Source organism: Rasamsonia byssochlamydoides (genome assembly GCF_041956645.1).
Source record: "Rasamsonia byssochlamydoides strain NRRL 3658 unplaced genomic scaffold VTN77scaffold_50, whole genome shotgun sequence".
In the NCBI taxonomy this organism is placed as follows: domain Eukaryota; kingdom Fungi; phylum Ascomycota; class Eurotiomycetes; order Eurotiales; family Trichocomaceae; genus Rasamsonia; species Rasamsonia byssochlamydoides.
The window spans coordinates 171,364-187,125 of NW_027192433.1; the positions used below are offsets into that span (position 1 = coordinate 171,364).

General features: G+C 49.0%; 6 protein-coding genes across 6 annotated transcripts; 3 read left to right on the plus strand and 3 right to left on the minus strand.

The window, feature by feature from the left end:
• Positions 1-2,710: 2,710 nt before the first annotated feature.
• Positions 2,711-4,276, minus strand: VTN77DRAFT_6656 (uncharacterized protein; the record flags this gene model as incomplete). The annotated part of the gene is made up of 1 exon (XM_069422958.1): positions 2,711-4,276. One exon carries the CDS (start codon positions 4,274-4,276, stop codon positions 2,711-2,713), a length of 1,566 nt encoding a protein of 521 aa, XP_069276104.1.
• Positions 4,277-4,443: 167 nt separating this feature from the next.
• On the plus strand, positions 4,444-5,871 carry VTN77DRAFT_6657 (uncharacterized protein; the record flags this gene model as incomplete). The annotated part of the gene is made up of 2 exons (XM_069422959.1): positions 4,444-4,562; positions 4,794-5,871. The coding sequence occupies 2 exons, from the start codon at positions 4,444-4,446 to the stop codon at positions 5,869-5,871; spliced, it is 1,197 nt and encodes a 398-aa protein (XP_069276105.1).
• Positions 5,872-7,139: 1,268 nt separating this feature from the next.
• Positions 7,140-8,559, minus strand: VTN77DRAFT_6658 (uncharacterized protein; the record flags this gene model as incomplete). Its single annotated transcript, XM_069422960.1, has 2 exons — positions 7,140-8,234; positions 8,302-8,559. 2 exons carry the CDS (start codon positions 8,557-8,559, stop codon positions 7,140-7,142), a joined length of 1,353 nt encoding a protein of 450 aa, XP_069276106.1.
• Positions 8,560-10,999: 2,440 nt separating this feature from the next.
• On the plus strand, positions 11,000-11,500 carry VTN77DRAFT_6659 (uncharacterized protein; the record flags this gene model as incomplete). The annotated part of the gene is made up of 1 exon (XM_069422961.1): positions 11,000-11,500. One exon carries the CDS (start codon positions 11,000-11,002, stop codon positions 11,498-11,500), a length of 501 nt encoding a protein of 166 aa, XP_069276107.1.
• A 362-nt stretch (positions 11,501-11,862) lies between these two features.
• VTN77DRAFT_6660 (uncharacterized protein) lies at positions 11,863-13,362 on the plus strand (the record flags this gene model as incomplete). Its single annotated transcript, XM_069422963.1, has 1 exon — positions 11,863-13,362. The coding sequence occupies one exon, from the start codon at positions 11,863-11,865 to the stop codon at positions 13,360-13,362; it is 1,500 nt and encodes a 499-aa protein (XP_069276108.1).
• Positions 13,363-14,717: 1,355 nt separating this feature from the next.
• Positions 14,718-15,694, minus strand: VTN77DRAFT_6661 (uncharacterized protein; the record flags this gene model as incomplete). The annotated part of the gene is made up of 3 exons (XM_069422964.1): positions 14,718-14,768; positions 14,827-15,476; positions 15,550-15,694. 3 exons carry the CDS (start codon positions 15,692-15,694, stop codon positions 14,718-14,720), a joined length of 846 nt encoding a protein of 281 aa, XP_069276109.1.
• Positions 15,695-15,762: the final 68 nt, after the last annotated feature.

The window sequence follows — 15,762 nt, forward strand, 5'->3', positions numbered from 1 at the left end:
AGCACCTAAGGTATCAGGCTGACGGAACTGAGTATGCGTCTCGGCTTACATTCAACGATGTACCTGTACATGTATGTACTGTACGTAGCTGTCCTTCTGGCAGCCACCGCCAGCTGTTTACTTAGGTATATTACCTGTTAGCAACCTATCGTTACTCTGCACCTCAGGTAATAATTCTTGTATTATTCCTTCAACACCAGACCGCTACCGTCGCAGAGTAGATTTAGGTACGCATGTAGAGTCAACTCCATGGTTCATCTTCTGAAAATGTCACATTGAATGTTCCATTATTTCTGTTTGTTAAATCTTCTACCTCCCTTCAGCCACCCTCATTAGTACAGTACAGTCCATCTCTATATGTCTGGCAGGAAATTCCAGGAGTGAGTCGGGAGTCGGCCACGTATTTGCAAGCATTACCACCTCCGCGGGGATGCTGGATTCTGAAAGGCTGGCTTAGTCGCATGGGGTAGGTAGTCCGGACCAGCTATGACATCGCGGTTATCTGCGTTACACAGATGCAGTATATCAGTGTCTGTATCTGCATGGATCTCTGTAAGAAAGGAGGCATACAAGCCAAGTTCAGCTGATTACTGGCAGATCTAGAGGGATCACCTCTAAACAAGCAGGCCCATTGCCTAGGTGGTATGGTGGGCAGAGTGAGGTCACTACTCAATCCCCCACAAAAGGAAAGGGATCAAGTGTTCTTTATTGTCAGGTGCACAGGTGTTTCTTCTATGATCCAAGTGCCAAGCTGCCAAGCGAAAGACTTGCACTCCTTTCCAACCCTAATTACGGAGTAATTGAGGTGGTCTCCCCAGTATGCGGCTCCCGTCAGCAAGACTCGAGGCGCTCCCCTTTAGGACCCTAACAATAGTACCACCTTGGTATCTCTTTATGCAAATAGCAGTGCCAGGATACGGGATTGGTACTTATAACCCAGCTTTGCACGTTGAGTAGCAGTCCCTACCTCCCTACCTGGTCTGGTACATCATATCCTGTGACAAGGATACAGATGGCAATAGTTACAAGAGTCGATTTATTATTTCTTCTTAATTTGTCCGCCCTTTAGAAAGAAAATAATGCTCTTGCAAACTAGTGTTCTTCGACAGTTTTTTTTTTTTGAGTTGTTTCCTCTGCTAGCGAGTGCCGGGTAATAATGGATCGTCCTGCATTAATCACTCTGTATCCATTAAAATGCTTGACACGGTGTGGATCACTGCCCACCTCACTCCAGTCAGTCCGTCCTTACTCTCATGCCCAGGGCAGCAATGTTCGGCAGTGGGAGACTCAATACTGCGTAGTCTGTCTGTCTGTCTACTTGAATGTTACACCAGCTCGTATTGTCCTCTTCCTTCGCTCCCAACAACGACAATGCCTGCATCATGCCGAAGCCGCCATAGTGGAACGACTAAAGTAGAGGCCAAACCAGACACCTGCAGCGGACCACTGGATGAGTCCGGAGCACAGCCGCCAGAGGGCAGACAGTCAAATGCCGCCATGGTGGAACATAGTCCAGGCCAGATATCTGCCAACTGAGCGTCAGACATTAGCAGGCAACCAGATAAAAATGCATTTAAAAACAACTGATAGCCACAGCCGCCCTGCATAGCTCCAGCCATCTGTCCATCTATCCCAATCGGTACCTACATGTACCTATGTGGCTGAACCATTCCTTTACCAGATAACCGTTAGATGAGCCTGCCTGCTAATGTTTGTTCTGGGGTTCCTGCGGGGAAGGCGGAGGAGGCGAAGCATGCACATGCCCATGCAACATGCAACATAAGAGCCTGGGAACCTTGTTTATCATTCACCCCATCATTCAATCTATTCCATCACAAGAAAGAGCCGCTTTCAGATCCATTGATCCATCGACTATGCTCGAAACTGGAAACGAAACCTCTTACAAGGGTTGATAAATGATTAGTCGTTACTCATGTTGCCAGGTCAGATCAGAAAACCAACAATATATACTTAGATATTCTATTGGGCATTTTCTCTATTTCATATACAACGACATGTCAACAATTGTTATTATCTTTATAAATCCATAAAAATCTCACATATTTTTTGATCAATTTATCTATTTTTAAATTTCCACATAATATTTACAACTAGAATTTTGACCTTTTTCGTTATAGAGTTAGTACTAGATAAATTTATTTTTAAACCGTTCTGATAGAAGATACTCAACTAGTTATTTTTTTTATTTTTTTTTAACAATATCAAACATAGTATTATGTGTGTTAACCTAATGTGATCTATCAGGCATATGGCTGTAAGACCGCGAGGATCATTTGAGAAGATGTTGGGGAGGTCAGTACTGGCATCGCTCTCCTTGTCTGATGTGCCATGTTGGTCGTGGGCGCCATAACGCATGACAAAGGGAAATAGCACGATAATAAGTATGACGATCAAAAGAAGGAAAACCCCAGTGATGGGCTCGCACCTTAATGCGGTGTTGGGGTCTAGTAATCCATACTATGGATGAAGCCAAGATAAGACCCTTTAGATCAAGTCGACTCCCCTTCTGCTTTGACTACAACATCGCTTCTATAATTCCATTTTGTTATAAGGCAGGTATTAAGTCATCTGTAATAAATGTCCTCAAGTCTCTGCTATTCTATCTGTTGATCTACCATATAATAACTACCTAACAACGAAGCTATTGACCATGATCACGAGCCAGTTTAAAACTACTGGTGGCTAGGATTTAAGGCAACCCTGGGAGCAGCATGGATATTTCATCTTTTTCTGTCAGATGCCATTCCTTTTCAATAACATGTCGATGGCGCGCACTGCGCACTTCGAACGATACTTCAAAAGGCGCAGGGCTGCAAACAGTCCCTGTCGCTGCCATGTCCCACGGACTAATTTTCATTCGTTTGCCGTCTTTGTAGCTGTGATTGATGTTATACGCCCAGAGAACCCGAGATATCACAATCAGCAACGAGTTTCGCGCAATATAGTTGCCCGGACAAACCCTTCGACCGAACCCAAAGGCACTCAATGGCAGATTCGGCTGTTCGAGCCATCGTTCGGGTCTGAAGTCGAGGGGATTCGGAAACAGCTTCTCGTCCTGGTCGAGCGCCCAGTTCGTTGCAAGAACAGCTGCTCCTTCTGGGATATGATAGCCCAGGTACTCGTCACTCTTGGTCGTTGCGTGGGGCAAGCCTAAAGGGGTGATGGGCCTCCAGCGTAAGACTTCGCTCATGAATGCAGTGATGTACGGTAGTTTCGACATGTCTTCGAAGGCTGGCAGTCGATCTGGTCCAACGACTGAGTCGAGCTCTTGCTGAGCACGGCGTACCGCAGCGGGATGCAACACACTTGCCAACACGAAGACCTCTAGAACTTTGGGCGTTGTCTCCGTCGAGGCTTCGAAGAGAGTCCCAAGAACATGCGATAGCTCTTTGTCGGGAAGGGCGTATTCCTCATTTCGCGTCATAAGTTCCTTTGTCCAGTTCCACGAATTGGACTTTTGGGCCTCCATCATACACCTCATGAACAGCGCGGAAGCTTGCTCATGATAACGATCACCGATGCGCTTCCAGGGGGCCAAGAACCGGGGAAGATAGTTTAACGTTGGAAAAAGTTCCACCAGCAAGCTTCGGAAATCGAATACCGATTCTGAGAGGGTCGTAGTGAGATATTCGATTTCTCGCAGCTCGGGTTCGTCGCTACATTTGATCCGCTTTCCATATGCCAAAGCGAACGTCAAGCTGGTTGTGTAACGTCGAAAATGCTGACCGAAGCAGTTACTGCTCAGCAGTTCGTAGACGAGCTGTGTACTTTCCACTTCTTGGAGACGTCGATATGCCTGAGACATGCGCGCATTGAGGACCGTTGCCAGCAGGCGATGATGAATTCTCCAACGCTCCCCATACGGAAGCAGGGCTGTGTTGAGCCCTTTGTTCAAGCAGTCACTCGCAAAGACCATTTGAGGCCGGGAGCTGTAAATGTCGCTGCGTTTGTCGAGTAAATCGCGAGCAACCTCGTAGGAGCCAAGCGATATTACTGTCTTTTGGCCGTATTTCAGGCTAATGATAGGCCCGTATTTTTCGTGCCACTTCTTGTATGTTATCCAGGGACTCTTATTCGGTGTTTGGTGCAGATTGCCAATGAAAGGGAGCTTGCGAGGGCCTGGTGGCAATGCCGGACGGGGCTTGATATAACTGTGCCACACCAAGGCAGCACCGAAGATGAAGAGGAGGGTTAAAAATGTGGAAACATTCCCTAGCCTGAAGGATATGGCGCTGATGTCTCGAAAGGTGTCCATGTTGAAATCTTGCGGTGTGGTCGAGGATCAAACCCGCAATCATTAAAAGAGAAAATGGATTACCTTTGAGATGGGCTGTAAACACCTAAGAAATGAGCTTTTTTTTTTTCCTTCAATGAACCACATCTTTTTCACCCACCCGCGAGACGCGCATTATAAAAAAGATAATGAAGGAACACTCCGTTGGTGGGACTATACAAGTCGGTGACGTGGCATTGATCGTGCATAATGGTCCGGCGACAACGTTGATAACAGCCGAGCTGTCTCTTTTCCAATCAAGGGCAAGGTGTGCTTTCCAAGCTAATGAGTAGTGCACTAAGTGAAACACAAGTCAATATAAAAAGCAAGGCCAGAGTTGCTGTCTCGAATGTACTCATATTCTCGCTTTGGCGGAAACCTTGAAGCTGCGACTAGATCAGGCCTGTGGATTAATTAGGATGGATCCCTTCGCCCTTTTCTCCGAGGACAGACTTGCCTGCCTTGACTATCATGACGTCTCTGAGCTCAATGACGACAGGAAAGCCATGATCATTCAGGAGATGAATGAAGTCCTACACCACTTTCTCCAAGCGGTGGGCTACATACACCAGACCCCAGAGCGAGACACGCTGTTGAGAACCGCGCTCTGGAACTGGGCTCGCGCAGAGCTCACTGTCGCCACTAACCACGACCTTCAGACTCTCGAGCCAGTCCTGGAGCAAGCTGCCTCCGGTGTGGAGCACTATTACCCATTCGCATCCCACGAGTGCCGGCTGTGCATGGCAGAGGCCACGGCCTTGGCTCTCAGTGCAGACGATTACTTCTTGCCATCTGCTGTCCGGAAAGAGTTACCACACGTGCAGAGTCGCATCTGGCAGGGTCTCGAACCCCGGGAAAAGTGGTGCGCCATGTGGGTGGACATGATCAAGAAATTCACCGAGCTTTATGGAGCGAGGAATCCTCTCATCGGCTCCTTGGGAGCTTCCGGGTGGGCAAATTATCTTGACGGGTGGTGTCTCGAGGACAGTCTTTCCGTTTCGTCGTCCAAATCACCAGGAAAGACACAATTCAGTGCCGCTCTGTATGATTGTCCTGCAGAAGAGTTTCCTTACTACTGGCGATCAATCACCGGGGCAGCTCTCCCGTACGCTGTCGCCATTTTCAAGCCAACTCGCGGGATCGAAGTGCCATATCGCCTATGGATGCCGTATGTTCAGGACGTGACCGCTTTCATCAATCTCTTCAATGACGTTCTTTCTTATACCAAGGAGCTGCTACGAGACGAGCAGGCCAACTACGCGACCTTGACCACGCGGACAAGACGAAGCGCGGGCTTCAGGTCTCGTTTTCGAAGCGATGGGAGTCTGTGGACATTCAGAGATACGTTATGCGATTTAATTGAGAGAGCCCTAAGAAGCAGTCGTGCTGTAGATCAAGCTTTTCGGGTTGCGTGTTGCGATCTGCCAACACAAGAAGCCCTCGACATGCAGCTCGCGGCCATGGTTTGGTCGTATTTTAAGCATGGATACATCGCGTGGCATATCAATTGCGGTCGCTACCCCCTTGGGGATGTAAAGTCGCGTCTAGAAGGCTCTGAAGAAGCATTCCAACCCTAAAAGCTTGAAGTATTGGCATAGCAACCTTCGATCTTGACACTGGATAACATTGGCTTAACTTTTGACTAAACTTGTTCTTTCAGGGCCTGTCCACGGTTCATTTTATGAGATCACGGCCTTGCCAACTGTAAACATTCTGGCTACAGTGCTAACATCCCCGAGTAAAATCATCTTACCTTCTTATCTTCCTCTAAAGGTCCAGCCCATTCAAATAATCACCCTCTGGATTCTCCAGTGTATCTCATGGAATGTGACTGTTCCTGACATCATCATCTGTCTAAAAATATTTGTAATAAAAAATATATTTTATTCTCTTAGTATAGAAGAATATGTTTATCAAAAAAAAATATCAATTAAATCTACAGCTTACCTATAGTTAAATCAAAATCTCTGTTGCAGATTCGGCCAAAAAGAGGCGCCATGACACCAGCTTCTTGGTGAATCGGAACTAGGTAGCCGGTCAACAATCTCATAATTCTGATAATTTATCTAACAAAAAGATTATATATAAAAAAGGATTTCTAATTTTTAATTGGAAATATACATATTTTGCTCAAACCCTTCGTATATATGATTTTGTTGGGAAATAAACTGATAAAATATGGACGTTTCTCAGGTATCATATGACAGCTTCAGATTATAATACATTTGGAGGATAATTTTGTTGTCTGTCTACAATAATAAAAAAAATTATATTCCCACGGGTAGATATATATTCATGAATTAATAATCACAATCATAATAGCCTTATCAACTATAATAGTTGCTTACTGCCTGCTAATCAGCAATAATCTTCTTCCCCTGGAACAAAGTCTGAGTGGTTTATTCTTTTATTTTCTGAGCTGTAAGTAAGCCTTGATTGATAGGCTGGTAAAGACCAATCAGACAGGGTGACCGTGTAACTCACAGAACAAGGAAAGAGAGAGTTTGGAAGTCAGAACAACAACAGTTGCATCTATTCTCCTCTAGGACTAGTATTCAGAAATACAATAACCATTCCACTGACGCGTCCGGGATATTGTCGACACCGTTCCCTACAGAGGAGAGAGCAGCCAAACGCTAAGCAGAGATGGAATCTTTCTATTAATCATCTAGCTTATATCGTACCTTTGGTGGAGGAACTTTTGTTTTCTGTCTTCGATAACAAGAGATAAGAAAAAAAATTATATTCCCACTGATAGATATACATGTACAGTACAGTACACACAGATATCAACAAATCACCAATCACAATCGTAGCCTCGTCAACCGTTGCAGTCGCTCGCCGCCTAATCAAAGACAATCTTCTTCCCCTGGAACGACGCTTGAGCTGTTTGTTCTTTCGCTTTCCGCGCAGCTTCCCACGATGGATGAAGCGGCTTCTCTTCTGATGACTGCTTCTTGCGCTGTTGCTGTGGCCCAGCGGAGTCATTCTTTGCGCTGCCGGCACGCTGCTGCTGAGACTGACCAGCTCCCTTCTTCCCCCATTTGGGCTTCGCATCGCCGTCGTCCTCCGTGGCACCCCTGCGTGGATCCCAGCCCTTGTCTCGACTCTCTTTCTCCTTCTGCTTCTGCTTTTGCAGGTGGTTGGCCTTGCTGCCGTACTTCTTCTCCCACAGCGCCCGCCGTGCCTTCTGACCCATCCGGTTCTTCCGGCGAGGACGGATCTCTTCAATGTCATCGACGTCGCCGCCCGACTCCGATCCCGACCAGTAGCCGCCCATAAGCGACGGTAAGAAAGTGGTCGCTTTGGCTTTCCCGTCCGCTCCGCCCGTCTTTTTGCGACCTTTCACCTTCGATGGAGGCGGAGATTCTGACGCGCTTCGAGAGGCCGAGGGAGATGGTGAAAGAGAGAGGTCTGCCGCCGCATCATACCGTTCCTGCTTTGATTTTGGCTTGCTGCGCATCTCTGAGTCGGATTCAGACTCCGACCCTGAGTCCTCTGACGATGAAGACGCCAGACGATGATCAAACTGGGCGAAATCCACGCTCTGCTGCTCTGCGTCGTCCATGCTGACATCTGAACCGTCGTTCTCTGCATCATTTTCTTCACGATCTGCGTTTCGATCCTGCTGTTTGGCAGCGTCGTCTCGTCTTCCCACATCTTTATCTTTGTGTCCAGTCTCTCCTGTCTTTTTCGTCGGCACATCGTCCAGTCCCAGGACCGCTCTGATCCCGCTCATGATCCCCGGCATCGCATTCTTGACCGGATTCGACTTGAATAACCTGGCTGTAACATTGGCCTCGGCGATATCCTTGGGTCCGGCGATGGAGACGGACGTGGAGTTTCTCAACCGCGCGAATTCGGGCGACTCAGCGATGCGTTTCGTCTTGACGAGCTGCTTCAGGAGATGCTTCTCTGCCGTCACTGCGAGGTCGAGCGACTGAAACAAAACAAAGTCAGCATCGCGCTAGCTCTATTTTTTTTTTTTGTTTTGTCGACAGTCGCACCTTCAACGCCTGCACCTCCCTCTCCAACCGCTCCAGAGTTTTCTCATCATTGTCCTTCCTGGCCGTCTTCTGTCGTCGGCCCAGTTTCTGCCTCTCGAATCCCCGCGCCGTCTTCAGCGCGCGATACAGAAGCTGTGAGCCACGCTCATACTTGTGCCGTAGTCGCGTCGCCCGCAGGTCGATTTTCCGTTCCTCCCTGCTCTCGTCGCGTCCCGAGGGGTCATCCTCTTCCAGCTCGGAGTGTTTGCGTTTGGACATTTTTTTTCTTCCTTTTTTCCGAGGCTCTGATTGATCTGATTAAAATAGAATAGTAGAAATTGAGGATTAAAGCCTTGTGGGTGGGCTTGAGAACAGGCCGGCTGTTGCTCGAGGTTGACTCAAATTGCTCTTGGCGGGGGAAAGAGGTTAGCTTAGCTCAGCTTATCTCCCGTGACGTGCTGCTAGCGCCGTTACCGGTTACCTTTTCGGGTATAGCTGACAATTTATAGTTCTCAAGCATTGGATTCATCACAAATGTCTCAACAAAATTATATCTGAAGCAGATATATTTTAGTATTTTAGTTATAAAGCTGGTCAATCAACTTTTAGTAGTTTAATACCTAATTAGATTCACTAATGATATACCTAGGTAATTTGTTGAGTAATTATATATCAATACTCAATCAACATTTTTGGAAAATGGCGTAACTTTCGGGACGGAACTGTCCTTACTTGCAGTAGACTCCGTCGATGCATGCATGCCGATGTCTGTTAATACCGGGTATAGCCGTGCCTAAGAGTGCCACGCGTAACCTCCTCTGAATGCCATGCCTCTACCTACCAGGGTTCTTTCTCCTCCTCTTCACGGCAACCCCGCCATCGATGCAACAAATCTACCGTCGTCCCGCCCACTATCCTTCTTAGAACGCTGCCCTGACCTCGCGCCCGCCTCGAGAAAGCTGAGGAGGGGTGGGGTGGAGGGGGAAGGGTGACCGTCATGGCGCGAGTGAAGCCTCTGCCAAGAGCCGGATACTCGTGAGTTTATTGCCAAGGTAATCAGCATTGCCCTCGTTTTGGCTGGGTAAAGAGGAAAACTGCTTGGAATTCCCTCCGGCATTCCAACAATGCCATGCGTGCGTGGGGAATTCCTCTGGGGATTTCTGGGGAGCTCCTTCCCGTGACGTGACTAGATTGAAGGAGAAGTCTGAGTCAGTAATCATTTTCCTAGAAAGCGTTTCTCTCTCTCTATTTTGTCTTTCCTTTTTCCTCCCTTTGTTGGCTTTGTGTTTTTTTTTTTTTTGACTCTTCAGTGACTATCTTAGTCTATCCTCGAAAGTACGCGTACTGAAGACTTGAACTATTTGACAGTGCCACCCCTCAGGCCCAAGAAAAGGCCAGGTCATGGTATGGATGATATCACCAAAGTCATCTGCATATCAAAATCAATACACCATGTGAATACCATTCCATAAAGGGCTACAAACCGCGAAGCGTCCGAGTCTGGCTTGGTTGACAGACAAGAAATTCTCCATGTTTCAGCCAGACTCCAACCAATGACCAATTCAATTCAAACCCTTGGGTACTCGCGGATTGCCGGACTTGGTATTGACATTGGTCTGGAATGAAATAGGATATTGTCCAGCCAATGTGCATACATGTGTTTGAGTGTATGCGTGTGTGTCCCATGCGCGATTTACCTTCCATTCCGGGAACTGTCACTGCTGCATCTGTATACTTTTTGGGAGGCATTGTGCGAGCCCCAATACAGAGCTTTGACCTCGGAAACTGCGGAAACGGAGATGATGTGGGCATCCAAATTCAAGCTCAACACGTCTCCTCGGAGTGACAAGAGTCTGTACCAACTTGCCCATTCATTTTATACAGCTCGTTGCTGTATAAGACACAGGATCATTATGATTTGTGTCCAGTCTTTCAAGGTATCGTATATAACATCTCCTTATCATTAATTAAACCCATCAGCTTTCACAACTTCCGCTCTTAGGAGAGACAACTTTTGAACCTTCTCAGATTCTGAGTGATTCAGTCTCAGCATGAAGTCGTCAATTACTGTCCTTGGCATTCAATGACAGGAATTTGCGTATCCCCGATAGCAAATTAATTAGGAGGGCTCGTGTATGCAAGGTCAAGGATGATCCTTGTTCTTTAATTGGTGAGGAAGTTACTTCCGACTTTCCTGAGGTCAAAGCGTGTTCTCCAGACCTTCTACCTCAACATCCATCTTGCCTGAGGAATGAACGTGAATAACCTCACTGCAATGCAACGGCCTCTCTACACAGCGCTATCGCAGGGCACGCCGTTCCAAGCTCAGTCGCCATTGCGCGGTTCTTCATACTCAGTTGCCAGAATCTTGCGATGGATCCCTCCTATGCCTCCTATTATTGGACTCGCGATTGCGGCATTTCATCTTGGGACATTCAGCTGCTTGACGATACCCTTGACAATCATCCAACTGCAATCATGGAACGTGCATTTTGGCATATAGCGGCTTGGCGAGAATTTCTAGCTAGAGAACCGATTGCAACTTTCGTCTACTCGAAGCAATTTCCAGAGCAGACTGGTCAGTTTGACGAGCATTTAAACCCCCAGGCATTCCTGTCAAGTCTCAATGCCACAATCTACCAAAGATCAGCTCTAGCACTCTCCCTAACCGATCATTATAATCTTCAATTCAACACTTCAACTTCTTGTTTCCGCAAACATGGCTCCGTCAATCTCACTGCAAGATGGATTCGAAGATCGGAGCGAGCTAGGGCTTGCCCGGCTCCTCCAACGTCAGTTCAAGCTGTACAGCGGCACAGTGGCGATTGAAGGTGGTGGCTATGCGCTCACCTATTCGGAGTTGAACACCAAGGCTCTCAACCTCGCTCGTGAAATACACCGTCACCAGATTCGATCTGAGGAACTAATCGGTATTCTCGCCCCTCGAAGTATCAACCACGTTCTTGCGCAGGTAGCCGTGGTGTATGCCGGCGGCACGTGTGTACCGCTGGATCCTGGCCATCCGGACCAGCATCTGGAGAATCTGCTGCGCAATGTCGACGCCTCTCTGGTCCTGACTGACCAGGACCATTGCCACCGGCTGCCCGCCTTTCAGCATATCGTTGTGGACCACAAGTCCGATGCAGATGGCCCCGTGAATCCCATCGACGTGGCGTCGAACGGACCAATGTCTTGCAAGGCGAAGTGGGAGAACTATTAGTTGGTGGTGTGGGCGTGGCAGCTGGATACTACGGCGACCCGGAGAAGACATCCAAGGCTTTCGTCCGCGCGCCACATCTGCCACTCAAGTCCAACAAGGGACCGGGACACCTCTACCGGACTGGAGACCTAGTTCGAATCAATGAATCCGGTCTGTTGGACTATCTGGGTCGACGTGACCATCAGGTCAAAATCCGCGGCCAGAGAATTGAGCTGGAAGAGGTGGAGCCCGTCCTCTGGGATACGAAACTCGTATCTGTCGCTGTAGCGATTAAGGTGCAGACAGATGAGAATGATAGCGGGTCCTCGATCTTACTTGCCTATGTCGTTCCTCTCTCCAAAGATGTTGATACTGCTTCGATCATGCAGGCATATACCAAGCTGGCGCCACACATCATGGTGCCCCGGATCGAGTTGATGGACGAACTTCCGCTCAACAGCAACGGCAAGTTTGACAGAAAGAAACTAGCCGCTCAGTACCTTGAGCGGGTCACACAGGCGAAGAGCTTGAAAGGGCCTTCTCTGGATGCAGCAATGGAAAACAACACCGAAAGCTACCTACAGAAGATCTGGCTGGAAATCCTCGGTCTACCCCTCGAGAAGCTGGAGCCGACCGACAACTTCTTTTTGATGGGGGGTACTTCCTTGCAGGTGGCAAGCCTTGTCGCCAGAATTCAGCGGTCGTTCGGCGTCGAATTGCGTGCGGCAGCCTTATACCAGCATCCGACGTTGGAGGATTTGTCCAGACTGATTGATACGCTCAAGAAAGGCGTTGAATGGCGGGAAGGCACACAGGAAAAGGACATCTTGCTCAGAGACTCGGAACTGGGCAAAGACTTGAAGCCCATTGCTGGCCAGCTGCCTGACTGGCGGAGCCAATTGGAGGGACGAGTGTTCATGACCGGGGCGACTGGCTTTATGGGCGCATTCCTCCTCGCGGAGCTGCTCGCCCTGCCTCAGACGAAGACGGTGGCATGCTTGGTGCGTGCAAAGGATGCAGCCATGGCACGCGTCCGGGTCAACAAGACGCTGGAAAAATACGGACTCTGTCTAGGCCCCGAAGAAGAGAAGAAGCTTTATGTCCTGCCTGGCGATTTCGCCCAGTCAGACCTGGGGCTCGGGCAAGAGCAGTATGATTACTTTGCGCAGTGGGCCAGTGTGGTCTTCCACTTGGGGGCGCAAGTCAACTACGTGCAGCCGTACTCGACCCATCGAGACGCCAATGTGTTGGGAACGCTCCACATGCTTCGTTTCGCCAACCACAAGCGACCAAAGGCGCTGCACTACTCATCGAGCATCGCAGCATACGGTCCGACCGGATTTGTGACCGGGGCGACCTATCTCCCGGAGGATGAGAAGCCAGCGGCACATCTCGCTGCCCTCGCGTATGACACGGGGTATTCTCAGAGCCAGTATGTCGCCGAAGCAGTGGTATGGAATGCCGTTGAAAACGGCCTGCCGGTTGCCATCTACCGTCCCGGCTTTGTCGTGGGCCACAGCAAGACAGGAATCGGCAACCCGGATGATTTCGTGGGGAGACTGATCGCCAGCTGCATCCGGATGGGCTGCTATCCTTTGCTCCCCAAACAGCACAAGGAGTTTATCCCCGTCGACTTTGTCGTTTCTGCGATGTTGCACATTTTCCTCGACGAACGACAACCTCGGCCACGCGTACAACCTCGTTCAGCCGGAGCCCGGTGCAGCGATCGATCTCGAGACCACATTCGAGATTATCAACGAGCTCTCTCCCACCACGCCCTTGCGAGGGCTGCCGTATCCGGAGTGGGTGAAATGTTTATCGGACGCGGTCGAGGATCCTCTGCACCCGCTCGTGCCGATGCTGCAGGAGAAGGTCCTTGGTGAGCGGACTCGATGGGAGGTCTACGAGAACATGGCTTTCTATGGCACGGAGAACTTGCGCCGTGCATTGGCGACTGCGCCGGAGCTGCTTCGGTGCGAGCCGATGGCAGAGCTCTTCAAGAAATATCTCCCGCATTGGAGAGAAGCAAGTCAGTTCTAGTGATTCATTCACGGGGTCTGTTGGCTTCGCTTCTTTTGTCAAAGCTCGGTTTTCTCTACTGTTTGTGTTTTGTCGTTCGCTTGTCTTTGGTCAGCAGGTATGCGCGCACATACACTCTCTATCAGAAAGAGCCTCTTGTCAGCGTTACGGGCTCCAAGACTGCAGTAAGATTCTCATTGAGATCGATACGGGGAACAAGATGAAGAGGAAGACTCCTACGGACCTGACGGACTATTTATTTATGCCCAAATCCAGCTCGATTCCATAGAGTTCTCCTTGCTTCTTCTGATCTCTGGTACGTCGCAGGTAGGTGAGTGTCTGGGCCTACACCCTCAGCATATGCCAGATTAATTTAGTTGCGGACATGGTGCCCTTCACAAAAAAAAAGATACCTACCTAGGTAGTCGTTAGTCTTCCTTGCTTCGGTTACTTACCCAACTAAGCATTTTTAGATATCCACCATCTTTCCTGTACGGAGTATAGGTAGTTAGTTCGCATTTACCATAGTAATTAAAAAAAATGACAGGGGACTAGGCTTAGGCCAACATTTATGCCTCTTATATTTTCTTACAGTGACTACTCTATCCTGATTTTTTTTATTCATCTTTGTTTAGGCATGTATTACATACATACATCTTGGTCAAGTTTGCCGACCAACTGGCGTGGACTTTCAATCTTCAGTCAATTTCAAGAATTCCGCCGGATGGATTGGCTTAGCGTACATACAAATAAATATATATCAATGAGGATGCACCAATCAACTACTGCACACAAGTCACTCTAAGCTAGTAATAACCTCCCAACCTTAAAGAGCCATGCGCGTCGATCACTCATTCACTTACTCACTCACGGCGATAGAGTTGGTCTGGGAGAGGGAGGGAGGAGCTTGTCATTGAGTAGGAGAACACGTGAAGGGTATGCGAGTATAACCAGGGGAGGAGAATCAAACTGATTAAACTGATCAGGGTGTTGGGTGTTTCCTGGGCCGTGATTCTGGCATGGATGCCGTGTGAGAACCTTATATCTAGGCTATTCTAAGCCATACCTAGGTCCTTGTTTTAATGTATCCCAAAGTACCAGAAGTGATGCTGAATAGATTGAAAAGTGCATCGGATTTCAAGACGCTGCTGCTATTTACAAATCGAGACATGATAAGGAAAAGAAACAAATGAAAGACTCTAGGTGTACATCCTCTGATCTATTTCTTTTCTTCTGGCTTCTCTTCCGGTTTGGGGGTAGGCAGCTTGAACTGTTGGTTCATATGGTTAGCAATGACCAGAAGGAAACTGCAGAGATACTAGACTCACCGAATCGGGCTTCCGATCGACACCAGGTCCGACCTGCTCCCAGGCAGCCGTGCCGCCCTCGAAGTTGCGGAAGGCCTGGGTCAGCTCCAGCGGCTCGACCACAATCCGCTTCTTCTCCTCATCGTACCGGATCTCCGTGTAGCCGGTCAAGGGGAAGTCCTTGCGCAGAGGGTGGCCGTCAAACCCATAGTCGGTCATGATACGGCGCAGATCAGGGTGGCCGGTGAAGAACACTCCGAACATGTCATAGACCTCACGCTCATACCACAGCGCGCCATCGAACAGCCCTGTCACGCTAGGGACGGGCGAGGCCTCGTCAGCGTAGGTCTTGACCCGGATGCGGGAGTTGTGACGGACGCTGAGCATGTTGTAGACCACCTCGAATCGATTCTCCCGGGTGGGGTAGTCGACCGCCGTAATGTCGGAAATCTGCGTGTACTCGGCCGCAGTGTGGTATTTCAGGAAGCTCATGACCGGAATCAGCCCAGATGGCGGCACATAGATGGTGAGCTCGTCCTTCCACACGGAGAATTGCTGGACGTATTTGGGCAGGCAGGACATAATGTATTGGCCGTACTTGTGCAAGCTCTCAGATTTCTCCTGGTACTTGTCGGCTGGGTTGACAATAGGCGCGCGGAGTTCTCCCTGGGCTGGATGAATTGGTCAGTAAAACTTTATCAATTGCGAGTCATCAATAGTCCAAAGACAGCTTGAGAGACGTACGAGGACGCTGGGCATGCCGCATGTTTGGGACATACTCTTCCGCCTTGAACGCAGAAGAAGAGAAAGCACGGACGCATCTCGAGGACCTGGCAGCAGATCCCAGAGAGCGGCTTCCAAGCCGCATCAGAGAGCGTGTAGCCGCCATCGAGGAAGCAATTGGGACTGGATGTGGTTGACAAGGACGGCAGGACACTCCCGGCAGGCGAAGTCAAA